Source organism: Tursiops truncatus, chromosome 3 (genome assembly GCF_011762595.2).
Source record: "Tursiops truncatus isolate mTurTru1 chromosome 3, mTurTru1.mat.Y, whole genome shotgun sequence".
Lineage (NCBI taxonomy): Eukaryota > Metazoa > Chordata > Mammalia > Artiodactyla > Delphinidae > Tursiops > Tursiops truncatus.
This window is the reverse complement of record NC_047036.1, coordinates 14,099,599-14,122,567: the sequence shown is the minus strand read 5'-3', so window position 1 is coordinate 14,122,567 and position 22,969 is coordinate 14,099,599. Positions and strand designations below refer to the sequence as shown.

Sequence of the window (22,969 nt, the reverse complement as noted above, 5' to 3'; positions counted from 1 at the left end):
CAAACTTCGTCTGTGAAATTCACTTTTTGTGAATTTTCAGACATTCAGCTCTGGGTTATAAGATGCTAGTTGGACATAAAACTAGCTCTTTGGAAATGTCATTGGCGGTCCACAGGAATCGTGGTGTGGGTATTGAGCGACTGGTTGAGCATCTTGTCATCCTTTTATGGGTCAATCTATCACTTTTAATTCTTCTCCAAGCCCAGCTGTAGCCAACAGATGGCTAAATTGGGAGCAGACAGCCAGTCGGGAGGTGTGTGAAATGAATCATTTGTCTTCCACCTTTGTTGGGTATACTAGCCTCTTCATACCCAACAATGAGAGCAACAGAGCTGGTGTTTGAATCCAACACACCCCCTTTTTCTGCCACTTTTTTTTTTTTTTGGCCATGCCGCTCAGCCTGTGGGATCTTAGGTCCCTGGCCTCAGATCAAACCCAGGCCCACAGCAGTGAAAGTGCTGAGTCCTAACCGCTGGACCTCTGGGGAATTCCATTGTGCCACCTTCTTATAGAACCAAAGCATTGAACCACTGAGGGCCTATTTGCTAAAAATTAAGTGAGGTTTTCAGAAAATGTTGGGAATGGAGGGGCAGGTTGTTTTCTTGGGTAATTAGATACTAAGCATAGAATTTATTAGCCACACTCCACTCAAACTGAGCAACCATCCATTTTCAGCACACGGGTAAAAATAAGCTTTGAGAGACCAAATTAACTCCTGAAGTCGTAGACCTGAAAACGACATATGGTTCCTGCTCAGCCAGCATTAGAAACTTTAGAAAATGATTCATTGGAAAGCGGAAAGTTTACTCAAGGGAAGAAAGTCTTCTTTGTATTTAATTTTAAGGCCCAATTGTGAAGTGCAGACAGCAGAGTATCAGACTTTTCAAGGCTGCCCCTTTGAGGTTCCTTAGGAAACCATGCTCCGTAGTCAGATGAGTCTGTGGGAGTTTGCGTCTGAGTCCTACAAGTTTCAGCAGCATGGCATAGCTCTGTACCTCCTGTAGTCCTCCCCTGGCCCTGCATACTGCGTTGGTCCTCTCTTCACCCTGTAGGAGGGGGGCCACAGATGCCAGGAGGCTGAGGGACAGAATTGTGATGGTGAATTTCACCCGTGTATTTTTGGATGTCCCTTTTGCTACTCACTCTGTAGCAAACACATGCTTAATGAAGCCCTATTCTCCAGGTGTTCTGTGAAAATTACAGAGGTAAGGAAGTGTTAGCCCTTCCTCAGCTGTTGGTCACATTCTGTAGAGAAAAAGCAATGAGTTGTTAAGGTTTCACCATCGTTAAGAGTTTTTTATTTATTTTATATTTTGAAGTTTATTATAGAAAAAAATATATTTTTTATTATAGAAAATTTCAATCATAGGCAAGCGTCGGTAGGAGACTGGAATGAGATCTGTGTGTCCATTTCCCGTCTTTCAGTGGTTGCCCACCGATGGCCAGTGGTGTTTCATCTGTGACCCTACCCAGCACTGCCCTCCTACAAACTACATTTTTTAAAGCAAGTCCTGACGTCATATAATTTCACTTGTAAATATTTAGTACACACTGAAGGATCAAGACCTTTTTTAATATATAGTCACAATATCATGATCACATTTAAAAAGGAACATGAGCTCCTTCTACCGTCCAAACTCTGGTCATTGTTCAAATTTCCCCAGTTATCTTATACATGGCGGTGACAGTGTTCTTGTTGGTTTGGGTTGGTTTCTTTTTTCAAATCAGAATCCAAATAAGGTTCATAATTTTTAATTGGCTGACAGATCGCTCAAGTCTCTTTCAATTTATACACCACCCCCTTCATCTTTTCTTTCACTCACCATCTATTATTAAAGCTCCCACCTCATTTATCCTGTCATTTCCAGACTCTTTTTGGTGCCCTGGTAGTATCATCACTCCCCCATTTCCAGGGAAGCTTTTTATAAATGCGAGTCCCTGGGCTCCACCCTAGGAAGCCCCACATGGGTTTTCTGAACGTTTCCCAGGATTCTGATGGACCGCTGTGGTTCAGAGCCACGACACCGTGTCGTTTTACACGCAAGGTAGCTGAGTTCTCAGGAAGCAGATTGGCTGGTCCAGGGTGACGTGGTCTGGACAGTTTTCCCCTGGGGATTATTGTCCTACTCCAGAGGCTCCCATGCTTATCACCCACCCCCACCGCCAGTCGGGGCCACCTCTCTCCTTCCACTCCCAGGAAGATCACAGACTCCTCTGAATTCTGATCTTCCTGGTTTTTTACAAAATATTTTATCTCATCTCAGTGATTCTAGCTAAAAAGTCATACAATCTTTTTTTTTTCTAACCAGACTGCTTAATATCGTAGTTGTAAAATAACTGTGAACAGCTGTACTACTTCAGCTGACAAAGCAAGCTGGCTGTATCCCCAGCACATTTCTTCACAAAATAGATCACCACCTCTGGTCCCATCCGAACAGCTGCTTGTGTTTTACCCTGATCTTAACCTGGTGCCCTGAGTTTAAACCTCCAGTGTTGTTTAGAGAGTGTTAGGATGAGATCAAGATGGGATTGAGATCTAGAAACACACACACACACACACACACACACACACAGCAGATCACCTTTCTGGAGAGAGAAAAGCATTGTTTAGAGAGTGTTAGGATGAGATCAAGATGGGATTGAGATCTAGAAAAACACACACACACACACACACACACACAGCGGATCACCTTTCTGGAGAGAGAAAAGCGTTGTTTAGAGAGTGTTAGGATGAGATCAAGATGGGATTGAGATCTAGAAAAACACACACACACACACACACACACACACACACACACACACACACACAGCAGATCACCCCTAGAGGCCACAAGGGTCTTCATCGTTTCTAAAAGCAGAAAATCAAGGCGGAAGTGTTGGTATCTGATTTTTCAGTTACGGTGAAATTTCTTTTCTTGCCCCTTATTAAGAATTCTGTGTTCCTGATTTGCGTTTGGTGCTTGTGTCCCTTTGCAGGGAGATCATAGATAACACCAGCAAAGAAAACGGGATTGACATCATTATGACCGATAGGACCTTCCACCTGATCGCTGAATCCCCAGAAGACGCCAGGTGAGGCGCTGTGCCGTGGACTTGGTCATAACTACATCCGCGCTCCTGTGCAGGCCCGGACATCACACGGATCACTCTTGAGCCTACTGGTGCTGAAAAGATTTTAGTTGGTTTTCTAGTTGGGTTTTTCTCTTAGGATGGTTGAAGAACTGAGCGTCGGAAGAGATGGATGTGCTTGTCTCTTGGGGACTCTCTCCCTGGGCTGTGTTCCGTACAGTAAGCACACGGATTTCCAGCCTCACATGCCACTGGAGAGACCCCTTGTTACTTACACTGAGGCTTTTATTTTTATTGTCACCAGCAGCATATGTAAACTGTGCTGCTACACACAGTTGAAAGCCCCCCTCTGGAAGCTTCTGAGCTTCGAAAGGGAGCAGCTTCTGTTTGCTTAAGGGTTGAAAAAACAGGAACATTAACCCTTGGCCGTTCAAATAAATGCTAGGACTGTGGCGTTGGGAGGGTGCTTAAGGCCTTGATAGTGAAGAATTCCGTCGGCTGGAAGAGATAGTTAACACTTAGGGAACTTACTATATTGCAGGCAGTGTTCCAGAATGCTTCACATATGTTAACTCATTTCATTCTCACAACAACCCTATAGAGGGTATCACCGTTATCCAGTTTTACAGAATAGGAGACTGAGGTACAGAGAAAAGGTAGTATAATCTGTAAAGTAACGCAAGGTCAATTCTATTGAATGGAGGCACGAAGCTTCTTAAGGAGCTTAGATTTTTGACTGAGCTCGGAGGACAGTGGTGTCCCTCATTGGCTGGGGCAAGTTGTCCAACTTTTCTGGACCTTGGTTTCCATCGCAGTGCTGGGATGTGGCACAGAATTAAGAAGAGCTGGTGTGTGCTTCTCCGTGTGATGCGTGGCAGGGTCACGCAGTGGAGCATCTGTCTCTGTTCCTGCTGCCCTGGGGGTGTATGGGGTCACGTTGGAGATGCCTGTCATCCGCTCTGAGCAACGCCAGAAAATACCTTCTGATTTATGAGGCTGAGATCCTTTGGCCTGTCTTCTTCACTTTGCAGCTCAGAAAAACCACTAGAATCTTCTAGTGAGTTCTCGGGGCCTTTACGACCGACCCCTTGCCCTTTGAATGTTTCTGTGTTGATATAACACCATGGTAGCAGCATTAAGGGCAAAGAAAATAATTCTTCCCATGGGAACAAACTAAAACCCCTCTTGGATCCATAAATTATGACACAAGCTGGAAAAACAAGCAGACCTGGAGCTGGAGCCCCATCATTCAGTCTGGGACTCCTAGAGACCACGTGTGGTTTTTTGTGGTCCAGGGAATGCCCACAGCTTTTACAGCTGAATTATAGGCCCAGCTGTCCTGTCTGTTTCGTGCCATAATGAACCTGCTAAATTTAACATTTGGAATATTTTAGCCAAGGACTTTTTGCCCTGACCAGGGGAACACATTTTTACAAATTCCTTTTCAGATTTCAAGTTGCACTTAAGGGGTGAGATTTGTATTAAGGAGGTTACCTGTACAGATGGAAAGCACAGCAGATTTTATGTGGCTGTGTGTGTGTGTCTGATCCCATGTGGCCTGCATTTTGAAGGTTTGTGTTGTTCAGTGTCTGATTTCGGATATTTTTGAGCTTTATAAAGCAATGACTGAAGTCTTGCCTTTGGGTTAACCAGAAGTGATGAACCAATTCATATTAAGATGTTTCCCTTGGTCTCCCTACGAGTCTGTATATGTTGAGTATTTTCAAGCTCTTGGTTACATCTTGCTCCTTCAGGAATCACAGGAGATAGATTTTAGTGCTTTGCTGTAAGTATCTTACATGACTTACCTTTAAATATAGGTACTAATTTTTTACTTAAATATCCCATTGGGTACCGAGTACTTTCTCCTCTGCCTTAGTTATAGGAGCGTGTATATGTGTCTGATTAGCCCCCTCCTGGAGAAGGATGTCCTAGCATCTCTCTCACATTTGGTACCTCTCACTTTAGTTGCTTAATAAACGATGGATGGATGCACTGACACAGACGGATGGATATTCATGGTCATTTTCCTCAAGCACGTATTGTGTTTCTAGTTACATCATGACTTTCGTTCTGCTTGACTTTTCTGGAGTTGACATGTTTTCTCTTATTATCTGATTCTAATGTGGCTGCAAGTGAGAAAACTCATTTGAAATGAAGATAGAAGGATTCTCTGGTCAAAATAATTTTCTACTTTCTACTCCAGGCAGTTGTTTTCTATTTCCAGCTCTCCTGTGGTTTTATTCACTTAAGTGGAAATCCTATCAGATGGTTGGAAACCCCACCTGGAAATGAGCAGGGAAAATAGACATCCAGCGGCCACCCTGAGATGATGCTCTTACATTGGGCTTCTTACCTCGGAATTTAAAATTGAGAAGGCACTTGAATGTTCCCTAGGTTATAAATAATGTCTTCAGTAAAGACCCTTGATCTAAGTGCGTGGGTAGAACTGAGGATTTCATTTTTTGCTGCCAATTTCTCTAGGAACTTACCATCATCATTATTAAATGTCTACTGAGGTCCTTGGGGCCAGAGGGATGCTCAGAGGGGATGTCGCTTTCCCAGAGGATGTGGAGAAGGGTGTCACCGTATTGCATGCGGAGGTTGGCCACCCCTTGACTATTGCTCTCTCCTCCCCACAGCCAGTGGTTTAGCGTGCTGAGTCAGGTCCACGCATCCACGGACCAGGAGATTCGGGAGATGCATGATGAACAGGCAAACCCGCAGAACGCCGTGGTGCGTGAGCCTGGGTGGGGTGTGGAGGGAGGCATCCTGCCACAGGGGACTGGGAATTTGTAGACAGTCTTTTTAAAAAAAAAAAAAGAAGAAGAAATATTATAATAATTAAAGAGAGAAACGGGAACATCTTGGTTAAAAATCATATAGAAAAAGAGAGTAAATTATAGAAGATTGTAAGTAGTAAGAGATTACTATTCTCCCACCTCAAAAAAAATTCCAATTTTTATGAAACCGTGGAAGCCCATTACACTTTTCTCCAAAGGATATAGTGAATTCCAAATTGTATTCTTTCTGACATCACTCTATCCCAGGCACGTAAACAGAGCCACAAAATCATATTTCAGAGATAGTTTGATTTTCTCACAATTACAAAATTCGATGATAGATCATAGTGTAAATCAGAAAAGTTGTATGATTGAAAGAAGTTTGTAAACACCCTTCACTGAAAGTATTTTAGGAACAAGACAGAAAGATTCGTTTATACTTTATTTAATGAATGGACTGCAGATTTTGCCCTGTCTAGAGGCTGGCTGTACTGAATGAAGGGGGACGTTTCCTTAGATAACTACTATTTTGCAGTGAACACACAAAGGAGGCTTTTTTGTTTGCCTGTTTAGAGAGTCATCATCTAGGGGTGTTATCATGATGTGTGCTATACTTGAATGGTTCTCTCAGTGTCTCTGCTTTTCACTTCTTTCCAGGGTACTTTGGATGTGGGGCTAATTGATTCTGTGTGCGCCTCGGACAGCCCTGATAGGTAAGCTCAGGTGTGACTCTTAACAAAAGTAACTGCTGGGTACCTGCGTGCACCCACAGGCTCTGTGCTCTGGGCTGGGGAATGACTCTAGGCTGTGTGTTCCCACCTGGTCAACCCCAGCAATCAGAGACTTCCTTCTTGGTACCCAGTTTGACCTCATCCGCAGTCTTCCTCTCTGGGTGTCTTTGGAGTGCGGCGGGTTGGAGGGGTCAGGAGTAGGGGAGACCTTGGAAACCTAATTTAGACAGCCATACAGGGACAGACTTGGGGCTCATGCAGGATGAAAATGCCTGTATCCCAGCACAGGGGTGGGTGTAGTTCCCCTTTCTAAAATTTAATAATGAATTTGAAAAGGATTTTGATGGTAATTTATATGTGGAATATTAATAAATTAAACGACAAACATTTGTTTTCCTTGACATGCCTCCCTTACCTGTGCCCTTAGAATAGCATGTGTTTGGTTCTGTTTTTTGAAGGCAGATCATCCTCGGTGACGGTCTCGGGGGTCTCTGTACCCAGTGACCTTCGTCTTTCCCATCTCTATTTTGCTTTGCAGCTTGGGAATTCTGAGTACGGATCAAAATTGACTTCTGCCTTCAGTGACATAGCTTTAGAGAGAGAATAGAAATGTATTCAAATTGACAACAAAAATAGTGTCTCCTGGGCCGAGTGAGAATTCCGGGGTGTCCATCGCCTCACCGTTGACGAAGGGTCTCCTGAACCGTAGATTCTTTGTTTCTACTAGTCACCCTACACCTTCTCATACCTGGCTCAGGAACCTTTAACACGTGTGTGTCACGTCAGTGATTAAAGCCCAGATGCTTGTTCTGACAGTCAAGTTCTGATCTGCGTCTCCCTCCTCCTAAACCCCTACATCAGGCAGGCTGGGCACCTGACGATCCACGCGAGAACCTTCCATCCCTACCCAGGCTTTTCCCTCTTCCTCAAGTGCTCACCTTTCTTCCTTCCCAACTACAGAAAAATCTTGTTTAAGAGCCTATGAGAGACTCAGGGCATTGCCAGCTAAAAAGAGATGCAGGAGAAAGTAAATTTCCATTATTAGGTTATCCCTGCCTGGGAAATGCACCCTTGTCAGATTGCGTTGAAGGCATGGACTCAGCTGGCTCTTTGTACCAGGCATAATCAAGCGGATGAGATGTTCCACTTACACCTATTTACTGACCTCCTGTTACTGGTATCTGACGTTGCATTACCCACCCCCAGAAATATTATCCAAAGCCATACCCAGAGGCAGGAAGAAATTTACTTTGGAGAGGCATCAAAAAAAAATTTTCCCTCGCAGTCACCTTAGTTAGCCTTCCTGGAACTGAATTTCATCTGGAAAGTTCAGCATTAAGAAATGTTTTCCCTTCCAGGACCTTCAGAATGTGTTGCTCCAGGTTTAAAGGTTAATGAGGCATAAAATAAATCCTACAGAAATGAGCAAGGTTTGCCTTAACGTAAAATACACATAGCACTGCCGTTTTTATCCCTGTGACCCATAAGCTGGGGAAAAGGCATTTGTCTTGGGTCAGACGGAGGTGGTGATTCCAGTGGAGCTAAGAGGTTTTGCTTCCTTCTCACCCCACTGCTCAGACCCAACTCATTTGTGATCATCACGGCCAACCGGGTGCTTCACTGCAACGCAGACACGCCGGAGGAGATGCACCACTGGATAACACTGCTGCAGAGATCCAAGGGGGACACCAGAGTGGAGGGCCAGGAATTTATAGTGAGAGGTGATGCCACCGATGCGTTTTTACTTGGAGTCCCGTTTTCATTTACACGGATATCTGCCACGTTTCCGTTTTGAGCCACTTTTCTGAGTCATTTTGCCTCTTGATATTGTTAAAAATCATCAAATAAGAAATGTTCGTGGCCGTTTGTAGCAGATATGTAGAAATCCGACCCATTTGTAAGCCGGGTGCAAATCGTTACCTGGTATGTGAAGTTCCTCATCCTAGTTTTGAGCTGACCCTTCATTCTTTCTTTCCAGGGTGGTTGCACAAAGAAGTGAAAAACAGTCCGAAGATGTCTTCACTGAAACTGAAGAAACGGTGGTTTGTGCTAACCCACAACTCCTTGGATTACTACAAGAGCTCGGAGAAGAATGCTCTGAAGTTGGGCACCCTGGTCCTCAACAGCCTCTGTTCAGTCGTCCCGCCGGACGAGAAGATCTTCAAAGAGACAGGTAAGCGGTGTGGTGTGCTCAGGACTGGCTGGGCTTGAAACATGGCCTGTCCGGTCATAGGAGGTGTGGGTTTGCTCGGAGCAAAGGAGTGAGCTTCCTACCTGGGGTGTTTACGTTCCCCGCCCCCCCCAAAAAAATCTCTTTTGCTGATTTATCTTTTGAGGCTGTCCGTGGTTAGCTATGTGAACACTTGATATGTAAACCATAGTAAAGGGGTCCTGATTTATTGGGTTGCAGAAAGATTCTTCTAAGGGCAAGGAGATGTAAACAGACAGAAGTTCTCCTACAGGAAGCCTTATTTTTCTATGCCTGTGTTTTTGTCTTTCTCACCGTTGTACCGTGAGAGTCATAATGCAGCCTAAAAAGGTAAACCCTGACTGTCGGTGAACATAACCTAGCATAACAAAAAGCGGTCACGTAAGATTTTTTCTTCCCTTTCGGTATTACAAAAGGTGTTTCTAGGTTGTTTATTTTGATTTTTTGTTGCTAGTCATGATTTTGTGCTTTTGAAATACAGTTCCTCCATTCCAAAAAATACTCATGTATTTCTTTACTGTAGTCACTCCATTCCACTTTCGGCTGGTGTCTGAACACCTGGACTGCTTGCTTTACACAATGGTTTCTTTTGAAGGGAGAATCTAAACGAAAGGAAGACAAGGGACAGGAAGGGAAAAAGAAAGTCAGCAATCTGAGGGGAGAGTTTTCACTCTTGTTCCAGAGCCTCGAACTGGACTTTAGTTTATGCCTGTTCCTTCTTTGAGAGCAGGCGTTACTAATTATATATTTATCATAATTCTGAGCTTATCATTTTAATGTTTGTCTTCCCTTCGTAACTGTAAATTCCACATGTCTTTGGGTACCTAGTGCAGGGCAGGGCACATGAAGGAAATCAGCAAGTAGCTATTGAATTAATAAAGGGGCTCAGGTGGAGATGGCCTGGGTGCTGGACTTCTGGGACTCCGGTACGGGGACAGTACCCTGGTCCCCCAGGTTCATGCTGCCGTGTGTGTGTGTGTGCGCTCACGCGCGTTGCTGTTGCAGGCTACTGGAACGTCACCGTGTACGGACGCAAGCACTGCTATCGGCTCTATACCAAGCTGCTCAACGAGGCCACCAGGTGGTCCAGCGCCATTCAAAACGTGACGGACACCAAGGCCCCGATCGACACCCCAACCCAGCAGCTGATTCAGGATATCAAGGTGAGAGCGAGGGAGCCCAGCTCATAGCGAGTCACAGTAGCTCACAGATTCTCACCATGGGAATATCAAGACGTTTCTGTAATCAAAACTAACTCTTAGTTAATTTCGTGTTCGTGTGTATCCTGGCTTTTAAAAATCTAAATGCTAGACTGCATTTAGAAAATGCAAAAATTGACGTCAAATTGAAATTTGACACTAAAATTATCTTGTCTCTGGGGAGGTGTTACGGATCGCCACCGAGGCAAACCTGATTGTAGAGCTGTGTAGGCGGAGGGACAGTGGTCTGTAATTTGGGGTGTGGGGCTCCCCAGTCACAGGGACGTGGTGTGATCTGTGTTGGGGACAACCTGCATGTCACAGGTTCCACTTGAGCCCAGTTTGGGGACCTTTTAGAAGTAACACAATAATTCTGCTTTCACTGCAGTTTCTAGATCACACAAGTGGATTCACTAAGAGGCCACATGGGTCTAGAAAGCTTGGAATCCTTATCAGGTGCCTCCAAACTCACAGAAGAAGCTCCCAGGTCTCCGGACCAACACTGAACGTGTTCAGTTGTAATTCCCTGTTTACAAAGATTAGTGGCTGTGAGTGTAAATCGAATGAATGAACAAGCAAACGAATGAACCATTAAACGGCAGCCGTGAACAAGGATCACGGCGCTCATTTTCCAGGCGTGGAAACGGAGACATGGGATATTCTGGTTGCGTTGCTCACTTAGCTGGTCAGCCCCTGATGCAGACGCAGGTCAAGGGAATTATTTTTATTCTGTTCTTCCAAGTTATCCATGTAGGCAGGTTCCCTATGCAAAGGAAAGAGCCAGAGCTGTGACAGAAAAGATGCCAGAATGATAGTGAGGCGGGTATTTATTTACTGATGTACATCAAAGGAAATAAGCTAATTAGATCCAGGAGGCAAACCGCGCCTTTTGTAAAGGTGGGAGAGGGTCTAATATATCGGTAGTATATTATTACCCACCAAATTCAAGTCAGCCTCTTGATTCCAAAATGACATGTTTTCTGGGTGTTTGGAGCCAAATTCCTGCAGGTCAGTTATCCTACAAACTGCAGAGCTGTCCATGGAGCCCAAGGAGCTTGAAACTAATGATGTCATTTCTAGTCTTAAAAAAATGAATTTGTTGAAGCTTTCTTGTGAAGAAGGAGAGAAAAAAAGCACATATCAGCTGAACTTCCTCTTCAAAGCTATATCTTATTTACCCGTATATTTACTAAGTCATTGGAAATCAGACATTAAAGAGTAAATAGAGTTTTAAATGTTGAAACAGTGCTTCTTAAGAAATGAGACAAATATATTTACTAATTCGTTTGAAATCAGACATTAAAAGTAAATAGAATTTTTGGATATGAAGCAATGCTTCTTAAGAAATGAGACAGGTTGACCTAAATAAGTCCATACCAATTTTTTAAGTGATTAAAACATATTTCTTTCTGGTTTTCAATTGGGTATTATTGAAAAAGTTTCATAGCAGAAATGAACTTGCCACGATAGAATGATTCATTGCCTCTCCTCCAACTTTTCTGTTGATTTAAAGTTCTAAAAGTAACTTTGGCTTTTTCAGATCCCAGATTAATGCTTTAGGAACATAAATACATGATGAAATTCTCTGAGAGGAGCTCTTAAATTTCAGGAGTGAGAAAGGAGGCCCAAGGAAGAACAGTCTCGCTGATAATGTATTAACGTGTCATTTTCAGGGGGAGGATACAAAAGACCAATGAGAGAGCTAGCAAATTGTATTTTTTAAATGAATTATAGACAAGGATGACATGATTTGGCTAAATGATTTATGGCTAAATAATTAGCAAGAAAAGTTTAATTTTTTTAGTATATATAATTTCCAGAGAGAAGATTTTTCAATAACATGGGAAAATATGCAAATCAAAGAAAGAGAGTGAGCTGTGTAAGAAAAATGTGTGTGTGTGTGTGAGTGATTTGTCATCAAACGTGGCTTGCGGGTATCTTCGTGCTTGAAATGATTAATGCTGGATTCCCACCTCCATCCCTAGGCTACAGGTGTTTTGTGACTTGTGAAAAACATTCTCGTTCAGGAGGATGCAGATGGCTTTGTCCTTTTACATGTACGTTTCTTACGATAAGCTCGTGGGCTTTCCCTAACGGCTCTGTTCTTCTCAAGGAGAACTGCCTGAACTCGGACGTGGTGGAGCAGATCTATAAGCGGAACCCTATCCTGCGCCACACCCACCGGCCCCTGCACTCCCCACTCCTGCCCCTGCCCTACGGAGACATCAACCTCAACCGTGAGTCCCGAATTCCTCCTGGGCCCGGGACACTGTGCTGTGGTTTCCCTGTTAACTCTTTAGCTCTATCATATTAGCGTCAGTTGGTTATAGTGATGTCCGTGTCGTTGTATTAAAAAACATGCCAGCACTCCCCAGGAGCTCAGAGTACCCTTAATCTATTGGAGAACCAGATCTTAAACAGTTGTCTTGCATGTCAAATGCGGAACTTGCTTGGCAACAGACCAGCTTTTCAGTAAGCGTTGTTGCGCAGTAAAATAGTTCAGTTACTTGTGCGCCTCTGTTTGGCTGTTCGAGTGTCCAGAGCAGGTGGTGGGCACTGCATCCTGAAGTAGCTCTGGTCCCCGTTCCTGCCTCTTGTCTGCTGCTCAGATCGTACCTTCTCCAAAGCCTCGTGGGACTCGTGTTTGTTGTGCTTCTCCTAGTGCTCAAAGACAAAGGCTACACGACCCTTCAGGATGAAGCCATCAAGATATTCAATTCCCTGCAGCAGCTGGAGTCCATGTCTGACCCTACTCCCATCATCCAGGGCATCCTCCAGACGGGGCACGACCTCCGCCCTCTGCGGGACGAGCTCTACTGTCAGCTCATCAAACAGACCAACAAGGTGCCCCATCCGGGCAGCGTGGGCAACCTGTGCAGCTGGCAGATCCTCACCTGCCTGAGCTGCACCTTCCTGCCCAGCCGGGGGATCCTCAAGTACCTCAAGTTCCACCTGAGAAGGTACGAGTGGCCCGGGCGGCGCTGCTCACGTCGGGAGTGTGGTGGACACAGTTCAGATCAGTTGGACCTGGAACAGAAGACACCTTGTGTGGGTCGGGCTCCTAGGTCACCCGAGCTGACTTACGGGGCACAGACGACCTTTTTCCCCTCTAAGCCACACGGGGCTGATCCAGGGACAGGTCCCTTTGGGTGTAACGTCCTGAAGTGTAGGACGTTGATAAATTTAATTACCACTACTCTGTATGAACAGGGAAAAAAGAAAACAACCTTGGATATTTGTTCCAGATCAAACAGGTAGAGGCTGTCTGATTCAGCTTCTGATTAACTGTGGAAAGAGAATTTTCAGGCAGTAGTGTGAGGCACGTGGCTCTTTCAAATCTAATAGTTCTGCAGAGGTCAGCTAGTAGCAGGAGTTGCTCCGGATCATACTTGGGCTCTTTGGTCTTTGGATTTTCTCTCTCTCTTCTTTTTTTTTTTTTTTTGGTCCTTAAACAGCCCAGGATGAGCTAGGGAAGCGGCTAGCGTTTGCTCTGCACTGGGACCCCATTCACCGTGTTGGTCTGCAGCACGTTGAAGCCGCCCGGTTCCCCGTAACCAGCCGTCCTCAGATCTTGCAATTAACAGTTAGTGTTTGGCTCCTAGGATACGGGAACAGTTTCCAGGAACCGAGATGGAAAAATACGCCCTCTTCATTTACGAATCTCTCAAGAAAACCAAATGCAGAGAGTTTGTGCCTTCCCGAGATGAAATCGAAGCGCTGATCCATCGGCAGGAGATGACGTCCACGGTGTATTGCCACGGCGGCGGCTCCTGCAAGATCACCATCAGCTCCCACACCACAGCCGGGGAGGTGAGGGAGAGGCGCAGCTGCCCACGTGCTTACTTAGGTCAGGAAAACTGGGCACAGTTAGGCTGACTGTCGTGCACAGTTGCGGCTGGCATGGTTCAGCTGCTCAGTAACCAAGGAAACAGACGTAATGCTAATCCAAGAAGCAGTCGATACCTAGTAGAGATTGCGGACCTGACTCCGCTGCGTCTGCTCTGACAAGGGTTTAGCCTCTCACTTCTGCAGTGTTTTTCTGTTTGCCACACAAATATCTAGCACGTTGGGTGAACATGTTTTCATTTTTCTTTCTTTTTTCAATTTAAACTTAGTACCGTAAAACCAATTGGCTAAAAGGAATAGTGCAGTAAAACCCGGAAAAGCTGGTGTAGCAGAAATACCAGTGGAAATCGCTATGAGTTCGTGAATTTATCAGGCAAACGGGCTTTAGTTTTCATGCGCTTACGGGTTTGCAAGAAACCGGCCGGCATCTGCCCCTAGCTGTGGGCAAAATAACCTGTGTTCTCTTTGGCAAGGAAGAGAGAGAACTGATTTCAAGAGAGCCAGGGAAAACAGCGCCTTGGAGATTCCATACACGACAGTGTTGGGAGGTTGCTTGGCCCCTCGCTTTTGCTGGCAGCTCCCTCTGGGTTCTGATGAAGGCATATTCTAGAAGCACAGCTTCGGAAGCTGAAGTCCCCGTGTTTTCCAGGTGGTGGAGAAGCTGATCCGAGGCCTGGCCATGGAGGACAGTAGAAACATGTTTGCGCTCTTTGAGTACAACGGACACGTCGATAAAGCTGTCGAAAGCCGGACCATTGTAGCAGATGTATTAGCAAAGTTTGAAAAGTAAGTTCCTTCTCCCTGGGTGCCAGCCAATTAGAGGAAGGACGTTAAGAGCAAGAGGGTTTGAACTTTGATTCCACTTTTGGCTTCAGGGTACATTTGAGTTCATCTCATTTTGCCTGTGTTAAAGCATATGTAATTTCTCATCTCTCTCTGCTGCCTGTTTCTCTTGATTCCTAGATAGAGCCACTGTCTCAAATAGGATTCACCCCGTCATTGATCCTCTACTCCATTCTTTCTCTCGGTGTCCTGCTGTTACCCTTATCTTGGAATTTTCTGATTCTCAGATTTTCACTTGTCATTAGCTTTGAAGCTGGACGAGTGGACAGAAGCCAACTTATAAACTCTTTAAACTGTATTTTGTATCTCTTGGACCTACAATATTCACATCCCCCAAGTAACACAAAAGATATTCCTCCTTTAGCATGATGCCAGTACCAATGACGAGACTCCAGCATGGCTGGGCCCTGCCCCTCCCCAGCTGCATAAGAGGGCAGGAGTAGCTTTAACTAAGAAATTGGGCTTCCCTGGTGGCGCAGTGGTTGAGAGTCCGCCTGCCAATGCAGGGCACACGGGTTCGTGCCCCGGTCCGGGAAGATCCCACATGCCGCGGAGCGGCTAGGCCCGTGAGCCATGGCCGCTGAGCCTGCGCGTCCGGAGCCTGTGCTCCACAACGGGAGAGGCCGCAACAGTGAGAGGCCCGCGTACCACAAAAAAAAAAAAAAGAAGAAAAGAAAAGAAAAAAAAGAAATGTGTCAGGGGACCAAGAGGTTTAGAACAGCCCCAAACTTCCCAGTCCCAGATGAAGTGACCTCCTCTCCTCAAGGTGGGCCTGGTCTAAGTGCTTTGTTGGAAATAAACCAAAATGCGATGGCGGGGGAGAGGGATATTCCTACTTTCTGTAAACATAGCCTCCCAAATGTTCATGGCAATTTTTATAAATATTATTATAGTTTGCGAGTCGGCAAAGGGAATGAAGGAATAGGCTTTGTTTCTTTGCTTTCTATGTGTAGCTAGGACTAACCAGACTGGGACACTCGGGGAAATACTTGTTAGCTCGGTTTACCTGAAGGCTGCCTGTTTGTTGTCTTAAAGTAAAACTAGGATGAAAGTGTGTTTTTCACCTCTGGGGAAGTAAAATTAGCCGGGAACTCTGATAAGCTTCACTCTGGCTCTATTTTCTCTCCCGCCATCCCCATCTCCACCCTCTCTGCTTTCTGAGCACAGACAGGATGTCTGAATCCTTGCCGAGAATACACCATATGCAGTGAACTCCCTGTGGGTCACCCATGGCCCATTTCTCATTTTGCTTTCTGAGTCTCTCTCAACTTCCGTCTGTAGGCTGGCTGCCACATCAGAGGTGGGTGACCAGCCCTGGAAATTCTACTTCAAACTTTACTGCTTCCTGGACACAGACAACGTGCCAGAAGACAGCGTGGAATTTGCGTTCATGTTTGAACAGGTACATGGAGCTCTTAGGCTCCTTTGCAGACGGGCAGGGGTGAAACCCGTTCATACCCCTCGTACGTTAACTGCTAGTTCTTGGAAATCACGCGTGGCAGTAGAATTCCCAGCGTGGACAGGGTCAGCTGCTCTTTCATTCATTTGTAGAAGGAAACTTCTACACGTATTATATGAACTCCTGGGCCAGGAACTGTTCTAGTTGGGACAGGGGAGAGGGTACGGGGGGAGCAATAAGAAATAAGATAGATATACGTGTTCAGTGGTATCCATGCGAGGGAGAACCTTAAGGCGCCACGGGAGGGTTAGGGTACAATTTTAAGGAAGGTGGCCTTTGGTGGAACAAGGGAGCAAGCCAGGCGGGCGTGGTGTCGCACAGCCATGCCTGGCCCATAGCGCCGCTGACCGCCTTGTTGCAGGCCCACGAAGCCGTCGTCCACGGCCACTACCCGGCCCCCGAGGAGAACCTGCAGGTCCTGGCTGCCCTGCGGCTGCAGTACCTGCAGGGGGATTACACGGCCCACGCCCCAGTGCCGCCCCTGGAGGAGGTCTACTCGCTGCAGAGACTCAAGGCCCGCATCAGCCAGTCCACCAAGAGCTTCACACCGTGTGAGCGGCTGGAGAAGCGCCGCACGAGCTTCTTGGAGGGGACGCTGCGCCGGAGCTTCCGGACGGGGGCGGCGGTGCGGCAGAGGGCAGAGGAGGGGCAGATGCTGGACATGTGGGTCAAGGAGGAGGTCTCGTCCGCGCGGGCCAGCATCGTCGGCAAGTGGAAGAAGTTTCAGGGGATGAGCCAGGAGCAGGCCATGGCCAAGTACATGGCCTTGATCAAGGAGTGGCCTGGATACGGGTCGACGCTCTTTGATGTGGAGGTAAGAGCTGCCTGCTGCTTCTCGGACCCGGTTGCACCGGGGTCTGTGCGACCACCACGGTCAGGTTCCTGGGGAAGGGAGGACCTGGTGGAACACTTGGTTCTCTCACCCTCTCTTTTTAGAGCCCCCAAACTTTACCCTTCATACCCGCCACCCACCCAAAGTTTTCTTCCTCCTTTACAGTAAATGCTCTCCTAATGTTAGAAGTGAGTGGAAAATTAAGGTGTCATCTATTCTTAAATAATTTCTGATTCTTTCTTATTCAAGCTATAGCCCCAACGAAAAAGTGCTGGTAAAAATCTGCATTAAAGTTTAAAACAAATTTTTTTTAGAACTGTGTCCATAAAATTAGAAATTTTGGATATCCTTGGATTTTACATTTTTATCTTTTTCCCATGACTGTTTGAAGGGAAGAATTTCTATTTCACAATTTGAATTTGGCTAAACTCACATCAACCCAGTACTGATTCATATCGTTTTTTTTTAACATCTTTATTGGATGGAGTATAATTGCTTTACAATGGTGTGTTAGTTTCTGCTTTATAACAAAGTGAATCAGTTATACATATACATATGTTCCCATATCTCCTCCCTCTTGCGTCTCCCTCCCTCCCACCCTCCCTATCCCACCCCTCTAGGTGGTCACAAAGCACCGAGCTGATCTCCCTGTGCTATGCGGCTGCTTCCCACTAGCTATCTATTCTACATTTGGTAGTGTATATATGTCCATGCCACTCTCTCACTTTGTCCCAGCTTACCCTTCCCCCTCCCCATATCCTCAAGTCCGTGCTCTAGAGTGAAGTAAGTCAGAAAGAGAAAAACAAATACCATATGCTAACACATATATATGGAATGTAAGAAGGAAAAAAAAGGTCATGAAGAACCTAGGGGTAAGACGGGAATAAAGACACAGACCTTTTTTTTTTAAGTACACCATTTATGGAAAGAAAATCTTACTAATGATTGAGATCAAGGCTTGGCAAACTGCAGCCCGTGGGCCAAATCCTGCCTGCCTCCTTTTTTGTAAAAAAAAGTTTTATTGCCACACAGCAGGGCTCATTCCTTTACATATTTTTCTCTGGCTGCTTTTACACTGAAATGGCAGAGTTGAGTACGTGTGACAGAGACCACAAAGCCTAAAATATTCACTATCTGTCCTCTAACAGATAAGTTTGCCAGCGCTTGGTCTAGATAAACCAGCCCTTGGTCTGTTTTTCTTATGATCATAATCATTCAGCATGTTATCTGATGACTTTTAAATGAAGCTCTATAAAGTCTAAATGTTGATCATATATTCCAAGATCCTTTCATGACTTTTCATTGGATGCTATCTTTGGGTTGGTTGGTTGGTTGATTGATTCAATTACATTTGTTTTTAAGTATAAATTAGATGCTTTGTACAAGTACCTCCTCTTTTGTGTCACCAGTGTGTACCCCTCCTGATTCCCATGGCCCTGTGTCGTCATCCCCTACAGCCAGCCCAGCTCTTATTTTCCTCCACTGATCCATGCAGGAAGGTCTGTTGTTAAACCAATGAGATCGACCACCATACACACTTAAGGTCATTGCGGCTCCTTGTCACGAGACGTGTTTTTCAAGAGGAGCCCAAACTGCTCAGCACAGATTGGGAGAATTTCCCTCTGTGATCCTAGATTTTGTATTTGAAGAATAATCATCCAAACCAGGAAGGGGAGGCAGAACTAGAGATAGAAGAGAGTAGCCCTGGCTCGGGCTGCTTGATTCGCTGGGAAATCGCCGTCAAGTTCCACGGCTACGGCCACCTCCGCGTAGCTAATCCAGATGGCCAGGGGAGTGATGATGTTGAGAGGTGGAGAGTCCAAGCAAGATGTTGGATTTACCAAGTAGGATTCCCCGAATGCACAGGATTGATCAGCTGGTCAGAAATCCATCAAGGCCGCCAAAGAGCCACCATTTCTCATATCTTGTGTTTCAATGCCCCCAGCATAAGGACACGCTGAGTGCACTCAGCGTTTTTTGCAGAGTGGTGGACTCAAAGCCTCTCTTGTGGTTTCTATGTTCTGTTTCTAACTTTTATGATCTCTTGGCACTAACTCTTGCCCCGCAGTGCAAGGAAGGCGGCTTTCCCCAGGACCTCTGGCTGGGCGTCAGCGCAGACGCCGTGTCTGTCTACAAGCGCGGGGAGGGGAGACCGTTGGAAGTCTTCCAGTACGAGCACATTCTCTCCTTCGGGGCCCCCCTGGCCAACACGTACAAGATCGTCGTCGATGAGAGGGAGCTGCTCTTCGAAACCAGTGAGGTAAGAGGCAAATCTTTCATCCGTGGCCTTGACAAAAGAGGAAAACAGCACCCCGTTTCCTGAGGCCTTTGACCAAGTAATTTTATTTGGATATTTCGCTTTTAAGACATAGGAAGATACAGCATGGTGCGCCTTCCCCAGCTGCAGGTTTCTCACAGGCCAGAATCTCACAGCCTCTGCAACATTTGTTCTCTGTACCTCTGCAACAGAGAAATCTGGTTCCCTTGTACCCTTGTAGGAAAAGAAGAGAAAGGGAAGTGATGTAGAGGTCCTATATATATATATATATATATGTATGTATATATATGTGTGTGTATATATATATATATATATATATATATATATATATATAGCTTGGCAATAAAGCCTTGTGAAACTTACTAGACGAGGCGGCAGTGGATCGCAGCTGTGAGACGTGGGTCTGCCAGTGTCCACGGAGCCGGAGGGAGCGAACGGCAGAGCGTCCTGGACAGAGCTAATTCTAGCTGACAGAAAACACCTCTATATATGTGTGCCATCCCGCTCCAAAGCGTAAAATGTAGTGATAATAATAACGATACTACAAGAAGCCTGTTGAGGTCTCCACATAGGGAGCTGCTAGCAAGCAAAGGTGGGAAGTGGGCAGGAATCACACGCTGCCCGTTTGGCTGTTGGTGTACAGTGATGGAGAGGAGGCGCTGTGCAGGAGGGTGGAAAGAGGTGGGGCTTTGACTGGAGGGCCCCAGGCGCCAGGCTGCCGGGTTTGCACAACTCCAGTAAACAGCGCGGAACTGCCGTGGGCTCTTGGTGTGTGATGTGTAACAACAGTGCTTTTACAAACAGTGTGGGGTGGGATTGGAAGGGAAGAGAGATCAGGGAAATGGGAGCCAGTTAGGATGCCTTCACAGGGACGCAGGCCAGCCATCAGGAGGGACGGGCCAGAAGGGGAGGCAGTGAACGCACCATGAAATAGCTACTGCTGGACTCTCAGAACTGGCAGGGAACAGAACGGGCACACGAGGCTCTGCCAGCTCCTCGGGCCTCAGCTCTGTGTCTCCAGCTGCGTCACGAGGTTTGACCAGCACGATAGGATGCAGTCTTTAAAAGCTGTGATTGTGGGCTCTATCTTCAGTGGGGACAGTGACCCGAGCCCTGACCCTGCCCACACACTGTAGTGTCATCTGGTGGGGGGCTTTTTGTCTTGCAAAATCTGACAGTTTTACATCAGGCAACCACCAGGTGGCACACGTCATACGTGGAAAGGCCACGAGTCCCCCTTCTACCCAACGAGGAATAGGGAAAAGCAGCTCTAACTCTTGGCTTCCTACACAGCCTGCGCCGTGGATTTGCACGGCAGGCTGGTGGCTTTTGCTGGGAGGACGGGCCCCCGCCTGCCCGCGCTGGGCAGAGGATGTCTGGTTGTTAGCCTGGGTCCCCTGGCCCCTCAGAAACTTGTGACCGTGGGCCGATTCTGCTCCCCCGGCAGGTGGTAGACGTGGCCAAGCTCATGAAAGCCTACATCAGCATGATCGTGAAGAAGCGCTACAGCACCTCGCGCTCCGTGAGCAGCCAGGGCAGCTCCAGGTGAAGGTGGCCGTGAGTCCATGTGAATTGAGCATCTCCACGTGCTGCCCCCTCGGCCCCAGCCGGCTCCTGCACCTGCAGCCCAAGGCGAGGCTGCCCAGGCTTTCCAGAAGCCCCTCGTCGGAGGGCGGTGTCTCGGGGGACCTTTCATCCTGTCCACTCCAGTGATCAGTGTCTCAAGCTGTCGACCCAGTTTCCAAAGCTTTACTTCTTTTAGACGACACATGCCTTAAAAAAAGAGGAAATGAAACCCACGCTGCCACCAAAGCAGCCAGAAGTGCCTTAACTTGTGGAACCGACACTAATCCACCTTAACTGTGCTACTGAAGAGAAATGCTTTCCCTCCCTTTTAGGGGAAACTTGCTAAGCTTGAGGGGGGTGGAGGGGGGGCGTTGATCCATCTATTCTGCACTAACCTCCCAGCCTGATTTCCCCCGGGAGGGAAGGTGAGGGAGTGGGGAGGGGGGACGGAGGGAGAGCAAGAGGACGACGGTCTATTTTAGTTGGAGCGCTGCTGGCAGCCTTCCTCATTGGACGTATATTAACTTTTTCTGTTTCATCTTTTAAGTGCATGCGCCTGCCCGTGCACGCATGTGTCCATAAACCCATCACTTTCATCATTGTTCATGAGCATTGAAAGCAAAGGGAAAGAGGATGTGCAATGGCGTAACGTCTGTATATTTTAATAGTTCAGAGTGAGAGTCGTCAGCTGTTACTTTACAAGGTGGTTTTATTAACAACCCGGAATCCTGGAGTTTCCTGTCTTTGCTGTATTCCGAAAGCCACATTTTGACTCCAGTTTTGTTTCACGTGTAGCAAAATCTGCAATCTGTGTCTGCTGTGTTACAAACAGATATGCAGCCTACAGATAACTGTATTTATAAACCACTCTTAAACAGCTGGCTCTAAGGCTGTTTTTAGAACCGTATGAAGGCATTTTGGAGTCCTTAGTTTCTATGAGATTTAAGTTAAAAAATGTTTCTTGGAAGGTTAGCTCGTATCACTCTGGGTAGGTTGCAACATAACCATGTTGGAATATGGGGGAAAGATGCTACCTTCCTTGAAAGCATAACACATGAGTGGATCTTTAAAGGACCCTGACGTTCAATGCTGAGGTTTTAATAAAATACACACCTATTTTATCCCACGTGTATAATGGTGGTCTGAACAAGGCCCCTGTAAATAAGTCAGCATTTATGACCAGAAGAAAAATAATCTGGTCTTGGACTTCTATTTTTATACAGAGAAGTTGTAAAGACTTAGGCCAACTAAGTCTACCCACAAAGAAAAAGGAAAGTTGCCTTACCCCTATGGACAGCCATGCGGAATCATTGTTTGATGGCTCAAGAAAGTCTGACAATAAAAGATATTAGTTAACGTGCAGTGTAATTTCTTTATGGGGCAGCTCTGAATACCATATGGACTTTGTTTCTGCTGGGTTTTGGTTTTAATGCTTTGGGCTTCAGAGGGTTGAAGCTGTGTGTTCCATGCACTTGATCACCAGGTCTAAAAGCAAACACATGTAGACGTCTCAGCTGCTTTTTTAGACACAGAGCGTGACTCCAAGAAAGCTGAGAAGGTAAAAGACCAGGTTCGAGGAAATCACAGAAATCTAAGGACTTGAATTGTGGGTGTCGGAGCGCCCCCTGTAGATGAGCCCCAGGATTCCTGGTGGCGAAATCATGGTCCTGCATCCACTGGCAGCCCTGATCGCTGTGAGCACAATACAGGGGGAGCTTATTTAGCGACCCATTTACCCAAAGAACTAGCCGGGGACGTGGGTCTCACCTGCACGGGCTCCTCGGCCGGACACAGCACGTGAGCAGTCCCCTCTGTCCCTCTCTAAGCGCTGTGTGTCCGTGTGTCTGTGTGTCCGGGAGACCCCTCTTCCCACTCCACAGGGATTGGGAGACGACCTGAAGCCAGGGGCTGCCCCAGCGCCTGTGGCCTCGAGGTGACGAGAGGGAAGGTGAGCTAAGACTCGGATATTTTCTTGTCCTTATTTTCATTTCAGGCCCTGCGAGCAGCTGGCAGAAGTGCCTTTCCCACTGCCCACCACTCAGGATTCCCTCTGTAACTTCTCACACCCCGCAAGGCTGCCCCGCACCCCCAATTACAGATGAGGAATTAGGCAGAGAAAAGCAAAGCGACTCCACTAAGGCGTTGCAGCAACAC

General features: G+C 46.5%; 1 protein-coding gene across 1 annotated transcript in view; it reads left to right on the top strand.

Moving 5' to 3' along the window:
* MYO10 (myosin X) overlaps nt 1-22,171 on the top strand; it is a 193,829-nt gene extending 171,658 nt beyond the window's left edge. Inside the window, exons 28-41 of the mRNA XM_073802031.1 lie at nt 2,977-3,072; nt 5,712-5,805; nt 6,510-6,565; nt 8,162-8,304; nt 8,562-8,756; nt 9,798-9,955; nt 12,105-12,228; nt 12,654-12,951; nt 13,594-13,801; nt 14,487-14,623; nt 15,962-16,082; nt 16,501-16,953; nt 19,040-19,231; nt 20,697-22,171. Of these exons, the coding sequence (XP_073658132.1) occupies nt 2,977-3,072; nt 5,712-5,805; nt 6,510-6,565; nt 8,162-8,304; nt 8,562-8,756; nt 9,798-9,955; nt 12,105-12,228; nt 12,654-12,951; nt 13,594-13,801; nt 14,487-14,623; nt 15,962-16,082; nt 16,501-16,953; nt 19,040-19,231; nt 20,697-20,798 (2,377 nt within the window). The 3' untranslated portion in view covers nt 20,799-22,171. The remainder of the gene's footprint in view (nt 1-2,976; nt 3,073-5,711; nt 5,806-6,509; nt 6,566-8,161; nt 8,305-8,561; nt 8,757-9,797; nt 9,956-12,104; nt 12,229-12,653; nt 12,952-13,593; nt 13,802-14,486; nt 14,624-15,961; nt 16,083-16,500; nt 16,954-19,039; nt 19,232-20,696) is intronic.
* Nucleotides 22,172-22,969: the final 798 nt, after the last annotated feature.